The sequence below is a fragment of the Cyprinus carpio genome, chromosome A23, assembly GCF_018340385.1.
Source record: "Cyprinus carpio isolate SPL01 chromosome A23, ASM1834038v1, whole genome shotgun sequence".
Taxonomy (NCBI): Eukaryota; Metazoa; Chordata; class Actinopteri; order Cypriniformes; family Cyprinidae; genus Cyprinus; species Cyprinus carpio.
The window spans coordinates 10,372,205-10,390,363 of record NC_056594.1 but is presented as its reverse complement, the minus strand read 5'-3'; the positions used below and the strand labels follow the sequence as shown (position 1 = coordinate 10,390,363).

At 36.7% G+C, this 18,159-nt stretch overlaps 1 protein-coding gene across 2 annotated transcripts in view; it reads left to right on the top strand.

The window, feature by feature from the left end:
- LOC109066020 (laminin subunit beta-1-like) overlaps nucleotides 1-18,159 on the top strand; it is a 38,927-nt gene that overhangs the window by 16,737 nt on the left and 4,031 nt on the right. For both annotated transcript variants that reach the window (XM_042713032.1, XM_042713031.1), the window contains exons 5-27: nucleotides 1,677-1,750; nucleotides 1,989-2,177; nucleotides 2,283-2,346; nucleotides 3,156-3,358; nucleotides 3,469-3,589; nucleotides 3,665-3,853; nucleotides 3,946-4,125; nucleotides 4,336-4,448; nucleotides 4,553-4,632; nucleotides 5,192-5,348; nucleotides 7,154-7,207; nucleotides 7,314-7,484; nucleotides 8,147-8,268; nucleotides 9,788-9,908; nucleotides 10,075-10,267; nucleotides 10,429-10,572; nucleotides 10,807-11,038; nucleotides 11,737-11,900; nucleotides 11,973-12,197; nucleotides 13,145-13,359; nucleotides 16,591-16,687; nucleotides 16,767-17,139; nucleotides 17,436-17,617. In XM_042713032.1, coding sequence (XP_042568966.1) covers nucleotides 1,677-1,750; nucleotides 1,989-2,177; nucleotides 2,283-2,346; nucleotides 3,156-3,358; nucleotides 3,469-3,589; nucleotides 3,665-3,853; nucleotides 3,946-4,125; nucleotides 4,336-4,448; nucleotides 4,553-4,632; nucleotides 5,192-5,348; nucleotides 7,154-7,207; nucleotides 7,314-7,484; nucleotides 8,147-8,268; nucleotides 9,788-9,908; nucleotides 10,075-10,267; nucleotides 10,429-10,572; nucleotides 10,807-11,038; nucleotides 11,737-11,900; nucleotides 11,973-12,197; nucleotides 13,145-13,359; nucleotides 16,591-16,687; nucleotides 16,767-17,139; nucleotides 17,436-17,617 — 3,663 coding nt within the window. The remainder of the gene's footprint in view (nucleotides 1-1,676; nucleotides 1,751-1,988; nucleotides 2,178-2,282; nucleotides 2,347-3,155; nucleotides 3,359-3,468; nucleotides 3,590-3,664; nucleotides 3,854-3,945; nucleotides 4,126-4,335; nucleotides 4,449-4,552; nucleotides 4,633-5,191; nucleotides 5,349-7,153; nucleotides 7,208-7,313; nucleotides 7,485-8,146; nucleotides 8,269-9,787; nucleotides 9,909-10,074; nucleotides 10,268-10,428; nucleotides 10,573-10,806; nucleotides 11,039-11,736; nucleotides 11,901-11,972; nucleotides 12,198-13,144; nucleotides 13,360-16,590; nucleotides 16,688-16,766; nucleotides 17,140-17,435; nucleotides 17,618-18,159) is intronic.

The window sequence follows — 18,159 nt, the reverse complement described above, 5'->3', positions numbered from 1 at the left end:
TTCTATTTAATACATGATAATAAGTGTGGTAAAATAAATGATTATTAAAATTAATTATTATTAGTACACATTAATGTTAATGTATACTATGGAAGCCCGTTTCCGCCACTGAATGAAATATAAAAAAAGGTAACTGCGACTTTTTATCTCACAATTCTAACTTTTTTTCTCAGAATTTTTTATTTCGTTTTCTGTTGCAAGTTAACATATGAATGAATGAATAATTGAGTTATAAAGTCAGAATTGCAAGAAATAAAGAGATATAAAGTCGCAATTCTGAGTTTTTTTTTTTTCTCACAATTGCGAGTTTTGCATTGTGAGTTTATATCCTGCATTGTGAGTTTATATCCCATAATTCTGACTTTATAACTCACAATTGCAAGTTTACATCATGCAATTCTGAATTGTTATAACTCACAATTGCGTGTTTATATTTTGTATTTCTGACTTTATATCTTGCAATTCTGACTTTATAAACTCACAATTTCGTGTTTATATCACGCAGTTCTGACTTTATAACTCGCAATTTTGACTTTATAACTCGCAATTGCGAGTTTATATCATGCAATTCTGACTTTATAACTCACAATTCTGACTTTATAACTCGCAATTCTGACTTTATAACTCGCAATTTTGACTTTATAACTCGCAATTACGAGTTTATATCATGCATTGCATGTTTTTTATCATGTAATTCTGACTTTATAACTCGCAAGGTTTTTGACTTTATAACTCACAATTGTGTGTGCCTTATATCACGCAATTCTGATATAACTCGCAATTCTGACTTTATAACTCACAATTGTGTTTATATATCATGCAATTCTGACTTTATAACTCGCAATTGCATGTTTATATCATGCAATTCTGACTTTATAACTCACAATTGCATGTTTTATATCATGGAATTCTGACTTTATAACTCACAATTGCGTGATTATATCATGCAATTCTGACTTTATAACTCGCAATTGCATGTTTATATCATGCAATTCTGACTTTATAACTCACAATTGCATGTTTATATCATGCGTGAGTTTATATCCCATTGAGTTTATATCCCATAATTCTGACTTTATAACTCACAACTGCAAGTTTAGATCATGCAATTATGAATTGTAACAATTTATAACTCGCAATTTTGACTTTATAACCTGCAATTGTGAGTTTATATCACGCAATTCTGACTTTATAACTCGCAATTGCGAGATATGAACTTGCAATTCTGAGAAAAAAAGTCACAATTACCTTGTTTTATTTTTTATTTAGTGGCAGAAACAGGCTTCCACAGTATACTGTATATTCAAATTGAAAAAATCTAAAACATAGAATGGAAACATTTGAAAAACATTTGAAATGTTTTTTAAACTACCTGAAAGATATTTATAATGTTTTTTATTTTTTTTTACTTTCACACAATAATTTGTAATGATTTGTATATTAATTAATTAAATTAGTTTCTATTTTTCATTTTTCTTTAATTCTAATAATACCTGATGATAGTAAGTGTTGTTTTTTAATAATTATTCAAATCATTGTTATATACAGTTAAGTAGTGTATACTGTATAATAAAATTGAAAAAAAAAACTTTGTGATATAACAAAAATTGACTGTATAAGTTCCACTTAATACAAGCTAATTGACTTTCAGTTTTCTTTCACCCGTTTGTGTGCAGGAGAGGAGAATGTCAGTATTAGACTGAATCTTGAGGCCATGTTCCATTTTACTCATCTCATCATGAAGTTTAAAGTATGTATACAGTATAAATGGATATACATAAGCACAACAATACATTTCAGTAATAGTTAAGTACAATATATATATATATATATATATATATATATATATATTATATATATATATATATATATATGTGTGTGTATATGTGTATATATATATATAATATATATATATATATATATTTCAATAAAAGTGAACCAACTTCTTCACTGCTAAAGACTTTAACCTTGTGTTTGCATCTTCATAGACGTTTAGGCCTGCTGCTATGATAATTGAGCGTTCGTCTGATTTTGGCCGTACATGGAGGCCATATCGCTACTACGCCTACAACTGCACCAAGACTTTCCCTTGGGTTCCTGCCCACTCGCTGTTGTTTACTGATGAGCTCATCTGTGAGGAACGCTACTCTGAAATTGAGCCATCCACTGAAGGAGAGGTGAGTGTGTGCTGAGGATATTTTAATAAGGATATGTTTCAATCTGTCTTTTATTGTTACTTTTGAATGCAGTCCTGCTATTTGATTGTATTAATTTTTTTTTAGGTCATCTACAAAGTGCTTGATCCTGCTGTCCATGTCAAAGACCCATACAGTCTTGGCATTCAGGGTTAGTGAACTAAAACAAATCTTTTACCATGTAACTGTTGTGCATTATTTTTTTATTAAAATGTATTTAGTCCTTATGTCAATAGGATTATTTAAGAAATATTTCACCCAAAACTGAAAATTTGGTTAAAATGTACTCACCCTCAGGCCATCCAAGACGTCAATGAGTTTGTTTCGACATTGGAACAAATTCTGAGAAATTTATCATTACATCACTTGCTCACCAATGGATCCACTGCAGTGAATGGGTGCCGTCAGAATGAGAGTTATTAAAACATCACAATAATCCATAAGTAATCCACATGACTCCAGTCCATCAATTAATATCTTGTGAAGCTGCATGTGTGTGAGAAACTAATCTATCATTAAGGTTTTTCAACTTTAAACCTTCACTTCTGGCCAAAATATGATTATATGATCCATAATAATGCTTCAAGCAGTCAAGAAGTCGATCCCCGTAGTCCACTCACTTCAGAATTTACCAACATATCTGTTTACTTCACAAGATAGTAATTGATGGACTGAAGTTGTGTGGATTATTGTGTTGTTTTTATCATCTGTTTGCACTCTCATTCTGACGGCACCCATTCACTGTAGAAGATCCATTGGTGAGCAAGTTTCTCCAAATCTGTTCCAATGAAGAAACAAACTTATTTTGAATAGGCTGAGAGTAAATTAAAATTTTTGGGTGAACTATGGCCAACTTGTGAGTTTACTATGAGTTTACTATAACAGGTGTACATTTTGTGTATACCGCACTGCATATAATGCAGTTGCCAACCACACAGTGTGTTAACAATCTTCCCTCAGATTTGTTGCAGATCACTAACCTACGGATAAACTTCACTAAACTGCACACTTTGGGTGATAACCTGCTTGACCGGCGTCCGGATGTGCTGCAGAAATATTACTATGCTCTGTATGAGCTGGTTGTTCGTGGGAGCTGCTTCTGCTATGGTCACGCGTCAGAGTGCGCACCAGTACACGGAGTGACCACCAGGGATCCAGGCATGGTGGGTATCGGTCAAACTGATTTGTAGTTTTGATTTAAAAACAGCTTGATTATTGTTGGATTGTGAATGAAGCACACTATTTAATAAATCCAATCCTTTTCATTGGAAAGATTCATGGACATTGTGTGTGTAAGCACAACACTGTGGGATTAAACTGTGAGCGCTGTAGAGATTTCTACCATGATGCACCCTGGAGGCCCGCCGAGACTGATAACACACACACATGCAGGGGTAAGATCCTGTACAAATGGATTTACTTATCCTAATACAAATGGCAAATATGTCTTAATTTGTGACTTTTCCCAGAATGCAACTGTAACGGTCACTCCAACCAGTGTCACTTTGACATGGCGGTGTATCTGGCTACGGGGAACGTCAGTGGAGGTGTGTGTGACAACTGTCTCCACAACACCATGGGCCACAACTGTGAGACCTGTAAACATTTTTACTATCAGCATCCAACTCGAGACATCAGAGACCCGGCAGCATGTATCCGTAAGTTGTTCATTTTCATGAGACTTTTTTTTTCGTTTTTGCATGGTTTTCTCCTGCCTGTTGTTCATGTTGTTTCCTATGTATGTGTGCAGCCTGTGACTGTGACCCGGTGGGATCTGTGGAGGGTGGAGTTTGTGACAGTCATACTGATCTGGATCTGGGTATGATTGGCGGTCAGTGTCGCTGTAAGCAGAACGTCAGGGGTCAGCGCTGTGACTACTGCAAAGAGGGTCACTATGGACTCAGCCTTGACAACCCACTGGGATGTCAGCGTAAGTGATTGTGTGCGTTTAGTGGATGTGAAGTCATTTCTTCTCAAGTTCATCACATTCACTATGAATGTGTTCCACTAACATTTGACAACTAGAAAAAAAATATTGGTCTCTAGAAATTCTGTTCATGTTTTTGAAAGAAGTCTCTTATGCTCACCAAGGGGCCTCTGCATATGACATTTATTGTGTTTATGTGTATGTCGTTGGCAGCATGTAACTGTGACTCCCGTGGCATCACTATGCAGCATGCGCCATGTGATCAGATCAGTGGCGACTGCTCCTGTAAGAGATACGTAACCGGCCGCTATTGCAACCAGTGTCTGGTACTAAATTCACTCTCTCCTTAAACAATAACCACCGCATAATATTTTTGCAGTTTTAATATTGAAAATTCAGAAAATGCCTGTATGTATTTGTTTGTGTACAGCCTGAATACTGGGGACTCAGTAATGATCTGGCTGGCTGCAGACCCTGCGACTGTGACTTCGGTGGAGCAACCAGCAGCAGGTGAGTCACTGATGTCTGTTATTGCATTTAAATGTGTGTTTACCCTTGATTAGCAATAAGGATGTGTCTGGTATCTGGGTGAAGTTTTGATATGTCAAGATTAAAGTCCTGCACTCTTTTGGGATTTGATTGGGATGGGTACTGAAGTCAAGAACTCTTTAGTTTGTTTAGAGAACTGAACTGAATGGAAGTGCTGAACTACAAGGTGAAAACAGTGAACGTTTTGTATCTTTTTTTTTGGTTTGTTTAGAGAACTGAACTGAATGGGTTTTTTTTCATTTTGAGACAAATGAAAAACACTTAAAAATAATGTCTGTTAAATACAATTTTAACAACAACAAAAAATGATTAGTAAAAATCTATCAAATAAAAAAAATGTAAAAAAGTTTACAGAGGAAAAAGTTATGTTGTGTAGAAAAAATGTTGTAATAGTTGTTGGGTTCTTCAGAATATTATGTGATTTTTTTATTATGAAAAGTAGTTATTAATTTGTTTTTTTGAATTTTTTTGAAGATATCCATGACAGTTTTCTCTAAACTCTGTTCTCCTTCACCTTCAGATGCAGGATGGACAACGGTCAGTGTGAGTGTCGGCCTCATCTGATTGGTCGGCAGTGTTCTGAAGTGCAGCCTACGTTTTTCTGTGCTTCTTTGGATAATAACAAGTATGAAGCAGAGGAAGCTTTAGGTCACTCCCCTGATGATCCTGCTCTTCCAGTGAGTAATATTGCTCAGTTGCACAGAGATCACATTTCTAAAGTCCACCTATTACTGGCATTTTAACTGTGTGTTATTTTTCCTTTTGGCAGACTAAACTATGCAGAGTTCATGTCATATTATCAGGGTACTGCTATATACAGTAAATCTTCCTGTTGTTATGAATGTGTCTGTTTTGCTCTTGGGGGGTGACGCTGGTATCATGGGTCATGAAAACAGGATCAGGCACATAGATCGAGTAATATGTCTGTGAAAGAATTCAGCTGAATCTTTCAGTCCATAAATGTTGATGTAATGTGTAAAATGTAAAACCACCTACTTTGTCAGTTTTTATTGATGTGAGTGGAACCCTCAGGTACCTTGACTGGCACTGCTCTGTGATACAAAACAATCAGATCAGCATGTCTATCTGATACCATCATATCCAGTCACACTTGGGTTTGGTGATAACTTTGGTTAAAAATTCAGTGCAAAAATAACTTTTTCCCCCTTAAATCAAGATTTTGGCCTTCCAGTTTGTTTCTCAGTTAAAATAAATATTTAAAAAATATGTATATTAATATTTTAAATAAAGGTTTAAAAATGATTTTTCTTTCCATATTGGCAGTTTTTCATCATAATTTATTTAGGTTTTCCCAGGATGGTTCACTGTACCCCCCCTCAGGAACTCAGTGCTGCGCTGGTTGTGCAGACACACTGTGGCATACACAAACAAACACACAGACGAACTGCAGAATGCTCCACAAGTCCACAGCTGAAGTGATCCAGAATAAGATCAGAGAGCAGAAGAGGTGCCAGCCTGTCAGAGAGCGTTATTAATGCACACCACACATATAAACACCTATCAGCACTGTCTGTTTCACACAGTCTCTCACAGTCTCTAGGTCTCTTCACCATCATCATTCCAGTTCACACTTTCACCGCCTGCCACCTCACTTACCTTTCTCCAGAAATGTTGTGTTCAAACGTTTGGGGTTGTTAAGAATGTTTTTAATGTTGATAAAAAAAGACTCTCATGCTCAGTAAGGCTGTATTATATGATCATTTGAAAATACAGCAAAAACAGTCATGTGAAATATTATTACAAATTAAAATGTGTTTTTTGTTCTTTTTAAGGTTGTGTTATATGATTATTTTGAAATATTGTTACAAATTAAAATGCTGATTTGCTGCTCAAGTCTTCAGTGTCACATGATCCTTTAGAAATCATTCTAATATATTATTACAAATTAAAATGCTGATTTGCTGCTCAAGAAAAATTTATTATAAATATTTATTATAAATAAAAACACTTATGCTGAATATTTTTATTGTGGAAATTGTCATACCTTTTTTCAGACATTTTGGATGAATAGAAAGTTCAAACAGAACCAAAACATTTCTGTTGATCCATTTAATGCATCCTTACTGAATAAAAGTTTTCATTATAAAAAAAATCTTACTGATCCAAACTTGAACTATAGTGTATATACTGTGTACTATTTGCATTGAGTACTGTACATTGTACTGTATACCAGTAGTATCCTTTATTGTAACTTGACTACCGCATGTTTACTTCAGGTATCTTCAGGCATTTTTTATCCAATTTTGTATAAAAACGTCTTAACTTTAGGCCATTTGGTCAGGTAATGAGTTGCAAAAGACATTACAAGTCACATTTGGTAAAAATTTCTGGAGCAGTGATAAATTTTGAAGTGGAAGGTTTGAAGTTGGAAGTTGAGCACATTGTAATGTGGGATGCAATAGCTAATTAAACATATTCTGGTTATATACTGCATATTTTAAGTTTGTGTGCTTGTTTTTAGGGCAACCCAAGGCCTCAGGCTGAGACTGACTGTGACCGACAGTTGCAGCAAACTGTAAGTTTCCCTTCAGATAACTCCACCTCCTCCTTCATCAGCCAATCCATACCTTGCACTACACTGCTGTATCTAGTTTAATAAGAATGTGTGAATCTGTTTTCAGTCCAGCGCAGACACGGTGCATAGAGTGCATAGAGAGAGACAACCGGGTCAGATGGTCACATGGACGGGGCCGGGCTTCGCTCGGGTTAAAGATGGCGCTGGCCTCAAGTTCACCATCAGCAATATCCCTTACGCTATGGAATATGATATTATGATCAGATACGAGCCAGAGGTGTGTGGTCTGAAACACTTAAGAGATTGTTTCGAAACATAGTAGCTGATTACTAGCTGGTAGATTATCTTAGACCAACCTACAAACAGCAACCAGCTATACAGTATGCCAACTACAAGTAATCCCCATATGGAACCATCTTAGAACAGGACCCAGCTACCATGTTTTAAAAAAAACAAATACCAGTTTAAACTGGTTTAAATGTCCAAAATGATTTTCTTCCTTAGTATTTCATCTAAATTTCCAGTGTAAACATTCTTAAATAAATACACATTTAAGAGGGAAAATAACTTGATATAAAGTTTTGTTTTTCTGAAAAAATGCATCAAAATTAAGTGAGTTTAATCTTAAAACATGAAAACAAAAATCTGCTAGTGAGGTTACATCATTGACAGAATTTTTTTTGTTGTTGTTGTTGTTGTTGTTTTAAGCATGAACTCATTTAATTTTGATACTTTTTGCAGAGTTTTTTCATTTTGTTTCTCAAGTAAATGAATCTTGATTAAAGAACACTGATATATTTGTACTGGAAAACAAGACAAACAGGTTTTTTTTTCCTCTTTGCAGTGTATTTACTTAATAAGATATCCCAAAATATCAGCCATGGTTTAAAATTAATGTTATTATTAATCATCTTGTCTATACTTTTTGATTGTATGCAGTCCACAGAGGACTGGGAGGCTCTAGTGAGCATCACGTCCCTGGATTTACCCACAAGTCTCCGCTGTGGAAACATGCTGCCCACAGAGCAGATGTACACAGTCACAATGCCCCACCACAGGAGGTGATATCATTGTGTTTATGTCTGTGTGTGTCTGTGTTTACCTGACACATCAGGAATGCTTTGTTTTTGGATGCAAGTATGCATTCATATTTCTTTGTATGCACTCCATTCATATTTAGTGTAAAGTAGACTTTTGTACTATTGCGTATTATGTACAAAGTACTATTTTTAAGCTTGTTTAACCCATCCTCACGTCATGGGAAACAGAGTTCCATGGCAGTTGTTTTGATCTCTTTTAGTGTAAGGGTGAGTTTTTGGGGGCCATTGTAATCTGAATCTAATCTGATTTCTGGCTTTATCCCAAGGCTCAGGGAACGCAGTAGTAAATTAGACTCTGTCAAAAGCTGCATACCCTTTTGAGCAAACACTGAGAGAATTAAAAAATAAGATTCTGGCTGAGTGAGAAAGTGGGAGAAACGAGAAAATGAAAAGAGGAAAGGGAGTCAGGCGAGTTCAGGAAGTTCAGTCTGGATATATTACTGGTCTAAGTCTTTCGATGTGGAATTAAAACCCAGGCAGTAGATAAGACTTCAGGCTGGTGGAGCATCTGTCTAACTGAGGGTACATAAATAAGGGTGGCTTTTTTGTTGTTGGAAGGGGTTTTGACTCAGTGAATGATTTATGATAGTTTAGTGATTGGCATAGATAAATGAGGCAGCTGTATGTGCTGGTGACGTTGATTGTTGTTTAGTTTGTGAATGGAAGTAGTTGTAATATCTCAAATAGCATTTGCATATTTCTACGATATACTGACAAAGATGCATTAAATTGAAAAGTTTCGATTTCAAATATATATAAGGAATAAATAACATTTTACAACATATTAAAATAGAAAACTACATTTTATAATTGTAATATTATTTCATAATATTACTATTTTATAGTATTTTTGATCAAATAAATGCAGTCTTGGATTAAATCATTAAAAAAGGGGTCAGCTGTGGCCTAATTTTAATTTTAAAACTCTTGTAACCCAAAAGGAAAACTATTATATGATTATGTTGATATAGGTCAGCTGTTGATGGTCTCGGTTGGACTGGCGGAGGTTGTAGTGTGGCAGGAGTTGGAGGTGGCGGGGGAGTGATGAAACACCGCTCTCTTCCACCCTCAATACCCAATGGCTGAAGTGCCCTTGAGCAAGGCCCTGAACCCCCAGTTGCTCCCCGGGCGCTGGATATATAGCTGCCCACTGCTCCGGGTGTGTGTTCACGGTGTGTTCACTTCTCACTGCTGTGTGTGTGCACTTTTGGATGGGTTAAATGCAGAGCACCAATTCCGAGTATGGGTTACCATACTTGGCAAATGTCACCACTTTCACTTTACGTTTTTTTAAAACCTCAAACTTTATTTACACATTTAAATTAGACATTCAATTTAAAAATTTTCCTAGGACCCCAATCAGATTTTTTGGACCTCATTGCAAATAAATTTTTTAATTATTTGTAGAGTAAAGGGAAAGAAATATGCATGACTGTACTGTACATAAATATTGTTAGTAATGGTTTGCAACTCTTTACAGGTACGTTGACATGCCAAGGCCCTTTTGCTTTGAGCCAAACAACCAGTATGTGGTTTCCATCCGTTTCCAGCGTCATGCTGTGTCTCACCGGCATCCCACCGCCTTCACCCTGATAGACTCAGTAAGGAGTTGTTAAATGCTTAAAACAAGGAATACATGTGGTGCAATTTCCTAACCACAGTTACTGTAATACAAGCACTGCCCCCTGCTGGTGTAATTATATTAAAGTATTGAGATTTCTGTTGATCTAATAATGACAAAAACTTACTCTTTCTCTCTTCCCACAGCTTGTACTGATACCCAGGTATGAAGAGCTTCCAGGTTTCCAGGGTGACGAGGCCCTAGATGAACGTCGACGTCAGGAGATGGAGTTGTACATGTGTTTGGATTCCTTCATGACTGTGCCGATGCCTGCGCTGGGCGAGCAGTGCACTAAACTCATCTGCAGCATCTCCGCGATCATTTATAACGGTGCCCTGGGTGAGTCACACAGTGATGGGGTCAAAGCTCAAAGATCCTTCCTCAATGCCCAGTCAAAACAACAGTCACATCACAACACGTCAATTTATTATGCTGTTGTTTAGATTCTTAAGAATGGCTTCCTAAAAAGTGGTAATAGTTTGAACTTTTTGTTTCTGCAGCATGTCAGTGTGACCCTCAGGGTTCACTGAGTGCAGAGTGTGACAAAATCGGAGGTCAATGTCACTGTAAACCCAATATTATTGGCCGTAAATGTGATCAGTGTGCACCGGGGACATTCAGATTTGGGCCATATGGCTGCACTGGTGAGACAATTTTTATTGTCAGAGGAGAATAAGCATATTAATTGATATTTAAATGAAAACACGTTGATAGTGTAAAAATATTTATTTGATAGACACCTTTGATAGGGCCATCAATGTTCTTTTTATATTGTAACTGTTTATTTTTTTTTCACAAATGTTAGTTTAAGATTTTAATTAAATTAAATTTGACAAATTTCGCATCGTCCCTCACTCCCTTTTCTCTGTCTCCAACAGTATGTGACTGCCACTCTCAGGGCTCTGTGGGGCATCAGTGTGACCCTGTGACGGGCCAGTGTCCGTGCCAGCATGGGGCGACTGGCCGCCAGTGCTCGGAATGCCAGCCAGGTCAGTGGGGATTTCCAAACTGTAGACAGTGCCAGTGTAACGGCCATGCGGAGACCTGTGACCCTGAAACAGGTGCCTGCTATGAGTGCAGAGACTACACAGCTGGACAGTTGTGTGAGAGGTGAGAGACTGCTTAATGTGGTCAATGCACTGACTATATCAGTGAGACGAAATCAATGACAAACTACATTTGGGTCACTGATTGAAGTCACAATGTAATGCATGCTTTGCAAAGGAGGTTGAGACAGCCACAATCTATATGTCAAATATGATCGCAAGAAAGTTATTAAAGTAAGTTAATTAATTAATAAATATAGATATATCTATATTAGATGCTGACTCCAAATGTTTGAAAGGTAGTGTAAGATTTGTTGATTTTATTCTGCAAGGATACAATAACTTGATCAAAAAATTAATAATTTTAGATTTTTACAGTTTCTATTTCAAATAAACAGTCCTTTGAACTTTGTATTTGTCAGAGAATCCTGACAAAAAAAGCATCATGGTTTCCACAAAAAATGTTAAGCAGCTCGATGGTTTTCAGCATCGATAATAATAAGAAATGTTCCATGAGCAGCAAATCAGCATAGTGGTATGAATTCTGAAGGGTCAAAATGCTCCATGAAATATGTTTATTGTAATAATAAATGTATGGTATGATACTAATAATATGCACATATCCATAGGCTACCCTGTAATAAATGTACAGTAGTGAGAGAAAATGTAGTCTTAATGTAATTAGAGATTAGTTAGAAATAAAATGAATAAGATATTATTCTCTAAAGAAGTGCATCTATTATTCTGCCCTTTCTTACTTAGGTGTGTAAACGGTTTCTATGGTAACCCAATATTGGGTTCTGGTGAGCACTGTCGCCCCTGTCCATGTCCAGGACACCCTGACAGCGGACACTCCAATGGTGCTTCCTGTCTTACAGATTATGCCTCCAATCAGATCCTCTGCCAGTGTGGTGAAGGATATGCAGGTAAAATAGTGTCACTAAATCAGCAGGTTTTAATTCTCATTAAGTAGTTTTACTGACAGTGTCCTCTCTAAGGTCCTCACTGTGATCTCTGTGCACCCGGTTACTATGGTGATCCTAAGCAGCCTGGTGGGACATGTCGGCCATGCCAGTGCAACGGGAACATTGACCCCCAAGACCCAGAGTCATGTGACCCACGAACTGGCCAATGCCTCAAGTGCCTGTATAACACAGACGGCCACTCTTGCTCTGAGTGTAAACCAGGTTACTATGGAAACGCACTCGCTCAGGACTGTAGGCGTAAGTACAGTGACTCTAAAGCTTCAAAGCATTTTTTGTAAAAAGGGGTCATATGACGTTGTTTAAATAGACATATTAAAAGACATAAATAAGACAACATTATTATGTGAATTTGGTGTGATGAAATGTGTTTATACAGTTTAAGGTTAAAAAAAAAACACATTATTTTCCACATACTGTGCATTATTGTTTCTACTCTATGCCCCGCCTTCTGAAACGTGTCGATTTTTACAAATCTCATCGCTCTGAAAAGCAGGGTGTGCTCTGATTGGCCAGATATCCAGTGCGTTGTGTGTGATGCCGAGTCCCAGCGCGGCGAGACAAAACCAATAAAACCCATTACAAACGATGTATTTGTAGCATCCAGTGGGGACATAATTACTGATTATAATGACTTATACTGTGTTTTTACGCGTTGCGTTGCATCACGCCATGTAAACATAAAACCATGTCTGCATTTGTGATCGGAGAAACGACAAACAACTAGCATTGCTGTACACTACTCAAAACCCGTGTTTGAATCATCAGTGGCAAATCCTTTAAATATGAAAATGTACTTACAGGCTGTGAGTGTGTCCTCTTTTGGAAGACCAAACAAAGTAGTTTCGCTCTGCGGCAACAATACTACAGCGAGAATCAAAGTTACGCCTTCTTTCTTTGCGTGAACATTTGGGCGGTGTTATGCAAATCTTCCCTCACAGTGACGTAGCGTAGGGGCATGTTTAGACGAGGCGTTTTAGGAGGGCATGGATGAGTCTTAACTTTTATAAAGAATATCTCTTTGGGTTTGAGACTTTAGTCTTTGCAACTTCAGGGATCTTATCTATTCACGGACAGCTTGTAACAATACAAAGATAAAGGAAATATTAAAATCACATTATATGATACCTTTAAATGAAGTAATTCATGCATTTATATCTAATTTTGCACTCTGTCTCGTCCTGCAGGCTGTACTTGTGTAACTGCAGGCACTTTAGAGGACTATTGTACTGATGGAGTGTGTCACTGTGATAAACAGACTGGTCAATGCCCCTGCAAACCAAACATCATGGGTCACAACTGTGACCAATGCACCCCCAACCACTGGAACTTCGGCTCAGACAGTGGATGTGAGCCCTGTAAATGTGCCCATCCAAATGCCCTCAGTACCCACTGCAACATGGTATGTTTAGTGACATACAGTATCTTTATTTATCGTTACATCTTTATTTTATCAGGGTTAGTCTCTCAAAATTGAAACCTCAACATAAAGCAATAAACGACAATAAACAGATGAAGGTCAAGGTATAATGTGACATGAACAGATGTGACTATACATTACAACAGGGGTTTTCAAACCCCCAAATGTGGTGAAATATACATGGCAACTGTCTTTTGTAATGCATAAACATCCAAAAACATAGTGCTACTAAACTTGAAATGATTTAAACCGCATGTTGTTTGCTAAATTAATTTATTAAATTCATTAAAGATAATAATAAGAAATGTTTCTTGTGTCTTTTGTAATGCATAAACGATCTGCCACAATAAAAACTATATTAATGGATGCAGAAAATTCAGCTTTGCCATCACAGGAATAAAATAGAAAATTGTTATTAGGGGCCAAGCACCGAAGGTGCTTAGGCACCTATTGTATCCGTCAGTAGGATTTTCTTCTTTTTCTTCTTCCGCCGCAAGTCTATGGCAGCCCATAGAACCACTTGCGGGACAGTTGTGAAATTTGGCACACTGATAGAGGACAGTGAGAAAAGTCACCATAGCAAATTTGGCGTCTCTAACTCAAACTCTCTAGCGCCATCACTTGTCCAAAGTTGCACTCATGTTTATGCTAATAACTTTTAAAACGTAGGTCAGAAAATGGTTTAGTTTAAGGTTTAGTTTTTTCACAATTTTTAATTGTTCGTAAAACCTACTTTTTCGAACTCATCCTAGGCTGTTGCACCGATTGTCATGAAAATTGAACCAGATTATCTTCAAGTGGAATTCAAGTTGTTTCGTCCAACCATTCTTGATTAACATGCGAAAGAATTCTATGAAAAGCACTCAAAAATGCATGTGAGGCTATATCTCCGCAACGGTTAGGCATATTGAGACCAAACTTGGTGTGTGTTATAACAAGCATGACCTGAGACTACTTGCAGCATTTCGGCACTGTACCTGGTGGTCAGGAGATATGAAAAATGCATATTTTTGCTTATAACATCTGAATGGTTGGGCCAAAAATGCCAAAACTGGTCTCTTTAGATTTGATGCATTATGCCAAGTCCAATGATATCCAATTTTTTCCATGTCAGCCATTTTGGGTGTTGGCCATTTTGAATTTTGTTATAAAATGCTATAATTTATGAACACATTGACGTATCCTAACGAAACTCGGTAAGCATCTTTGACCCCATGCCCTGGTGGTACTCAAAAAGTTTGGGTTCAGCGCCAACTTGTGGTCATAAGTTATAATGACGTTTATAAAAATGATAATAACTTTTGCTTACATTAGCCTATTGTAATGGGACTGATTTTGATAGATTCCTTGGATCATGCTGAGAACATTGATACCAATTTTTGCCATAATTGACTGAACTTCCTGTCCACCATTTTGATTTATGTTGAAAACCTACTTTTTCGAACTCCTCCTAGACCGTCAGTCCGATTTTCAATAAATTTGACTCAGATCATCTTCAGACCATGCTGGCAAAACGTTATGGATTTTGTGTCGTATGGATTTTAGCACTTCAACGAATTTGCTGGAAAGATGCCAAACTGCATCTGAGGGCTGTATCTCTGCAATGCTTTGACATATTTACATCAAACTATATATGTGCTATTGTCACCTCAAACTGATCACGCCACATCAATTTGGTAACAGTGCCACCTATTGGTCAAGAGTAATAAACCATTCATTAACTGTTAATTATTAAATTTCCAAAAATGCTAATAACTTTTGATTGCATTAGCCTATCGTAATGAAACTGGTGTCAAAATATTCCTTGGGTCATGCCCACAACAAAGATAAATTTTCACTAAGACATTCCGAACTCCCTGTCCGCCATTTTGATGTATGTTGAAAACATACTTTTTCGAACTCCTCCTCGACCATTGGTCCAATTTTCACCAAAATCGAGTCAGATGATTTTCCGACTGTAGTGACAAAACGTTATGGATTTCGTGTTGATAAGCGAAACGTTTTCGTACAGCACTGCTACAAATTTTAGGCACGGTGGCAAACTCCATCTGAGGCTTTATCTCTGCAAATATTTGACATGTTGATACAAATCTTTGTATGTGCCATTATCATCTCACCCTGACCATGCCACATTCATTTGGTAATAGCGCCACCTATTGGTCAAGACTAATAAACTATTAATTAACTGTTGATTATTAAATTTCCAAAAAAATGCTAATAACTTTTGATTGCATTAGCCTATTGTAATGAAACTGGTATGAAAATATTCCTCGGGTCATGCCAACAACATAGATACCAATTTTGCCATAGTCAGCCAATCTTCCTGTCCGCCATTTTGATTTATGTTGAAAACCTACTTTTTTTAACTTATCAACTGTTGGTTAGAATTTCACCAAAATCAAGTCAGATGATCTTCAGACTGTGGTTACAAAAATGTATGTATTTCGTGTCGATAAACAAAACAGATTTTGTACAGCGCCGCTACAAATTTTAGGCATAGTGCCAAACTGCATCTGAGGCTGTATCTCTGCAAATTTGACATATTGACACCAAACTTTGTAATTGCCATTGTCACCTCACACTGACCATGCCACATTAATTTGGTAACAGCGCTACTATTGGTCAAAAGTGATAAGCTAATAAATCATATTACTAGGTGTTGTATTTATGATTTTTCAGCCATTTTGACTAAAATAATCTTAAAATGGTTTTAATTACTCATTCCTGCAGTTGGTCTGAGGCTTGCTTCTGTAGTGCTTGGCCTTGTAATTGCTGCTTGCAGCTATATTTTTAAACTGTAATAATATTTCGCAAAATTATTGTTTTTACTGTTTTTTTTTGTATCAAATAAATGCATCCTTGATGAGCATAAGAAACTTCTTTCAAAATATTACGACACCAAACATTTCAACTGTAGTGTTTCTTACAAAAATTAAAAATACATTTAAACATAACATTTAAAATTAAATGTAAAATTAAAAAGACAAATTAGACTCTTTAGATAACTGAATATTTACTACATTGAACAGTTGTATCAGGCATTTTAGGCTTACGTTACGTTCAAAGATGCTTCAGATTATGTTTATTTTTTATGTATAATTAATTAATCTCATTTCTAATTAAGTTTTTTTTTTTTTGTCTGAAGAGGGTCTTGGATTTGATTGTTTTCATGGCTTAATGATTTTCTTCCTCTTCCTCTCTATGTACTTGTAGTTCAATGGTCAGTGTCATTGTCAGACAGGTTTGGGAGGGCGACAGTGTAATGAATGTGAGGCATTGCACTGGGGTGATCCCAGAGTGCAGTGTGAAGGTGAGTAGTGCACATACACACACATCTTCTTTTTCTTCTCGGTGTATATATCATTATTCCTTTATCTCCCTCTGATCAGAATGTAACTGCCACCCTCTGGGGTCCGAGATGGCTCAGTGTGACCATGTAACAGGAGCATGTGTGTGTAAGAAGGAGGCTTCAGGACGACGCTGTGATGAGTGCGCCCATGGCTTTACCGGAAACTTCCCCAAGTGCATTCCCTGCCATCCCTGCTTCCAGCAATGTGATGATGCCATATGCCAGATCGGCCGGGATCTGACCCACATCAAGAGTGTCATTGCCATGATTCTGAAAAAGGGTGAGGTGCCCGGACTCAGCATTGACCGCATACGTGAACTGGAGAAGAAGCTAGCACAGGTTCAAGACCTGATTCGAGATGGAGACCGAGAGGGAACCTATAACGTAATAAGCCAGGCTATCGATGACTTAAGGTAAAGCCTGAACATGGTGGGCGGTACTGTAAATGTCATTTCACTTTAGTAAGCCTTGCAGACAGGGCCTAAAAATCATTTGTGTCACTTGCATTAAAAAGGGTTGTATTGGCAATCTTGCAGTTTAATTTAAACCATGAATTATTTTGCAAAAGTTGTTTTATTGTTGTTTTATTATGCATTGTTAGTGGATTTTTGGTGTTATTTGGCACTTTGCGAGTATAATTTTGGACTTTGGTTGCACGTTACATCAGGATAATTGTAATTGTTCTCCATTTAAATGGACATATTTTCAGAGTGGAGATAGCTTTGACTGATGGGCGTCTGATGAGCGTCAGTCGGGATATGAATGTGACGGCAGACCTTGACAATGCTCTGAAACGAAACCTAACTGCACTGGATAAAGAACTGAAAGACTTTAACAAAACATTTCAACCAGTGCATACGGACCTAGAGAACTATCTCACTGCATTTGCAGGTAAAGTATTATTTCTGAAGTTTTGGTTGTGTTGGTTGAAAAAAAATATAAGATATGACATTTATTAAATTCAACATCCAGTCAAAATCAACCAAAGAAAACAATTACTCAATTACTTGATTACTTTGTAATTTTCCATCAAAATTCCTCTTCTGAAATGACTTTCCTTTAAGGTTTCCAGTTCACACCAAGAATGAACAATAACTATATTGAAAACATCAACAGATGATAACGTTCTGTTTATTAAAAACTCTCACTGCCGTTTGGTTGTCTGCCGCTTTAAATGCTTGACATCTTTGAAGTTAATTATTATGTCAATAATTATATCGTTTCTCAAAAAAAAAAAAAAAAACTTACTAAAAGTGATTCTAGATATATTGTTCCTCTGTCATTATTTTTTTTTTTTAGCCATTATTGCCCTATTGCTAAATATTAACTAATAGCCAAATAACTAGTTGGGTATTATTAAGCAAACTTCCACTTCCATTGTAAAATGTAAAATCTACTTTTCAACATCCAATCAATACAAAAATTGAAGTCAA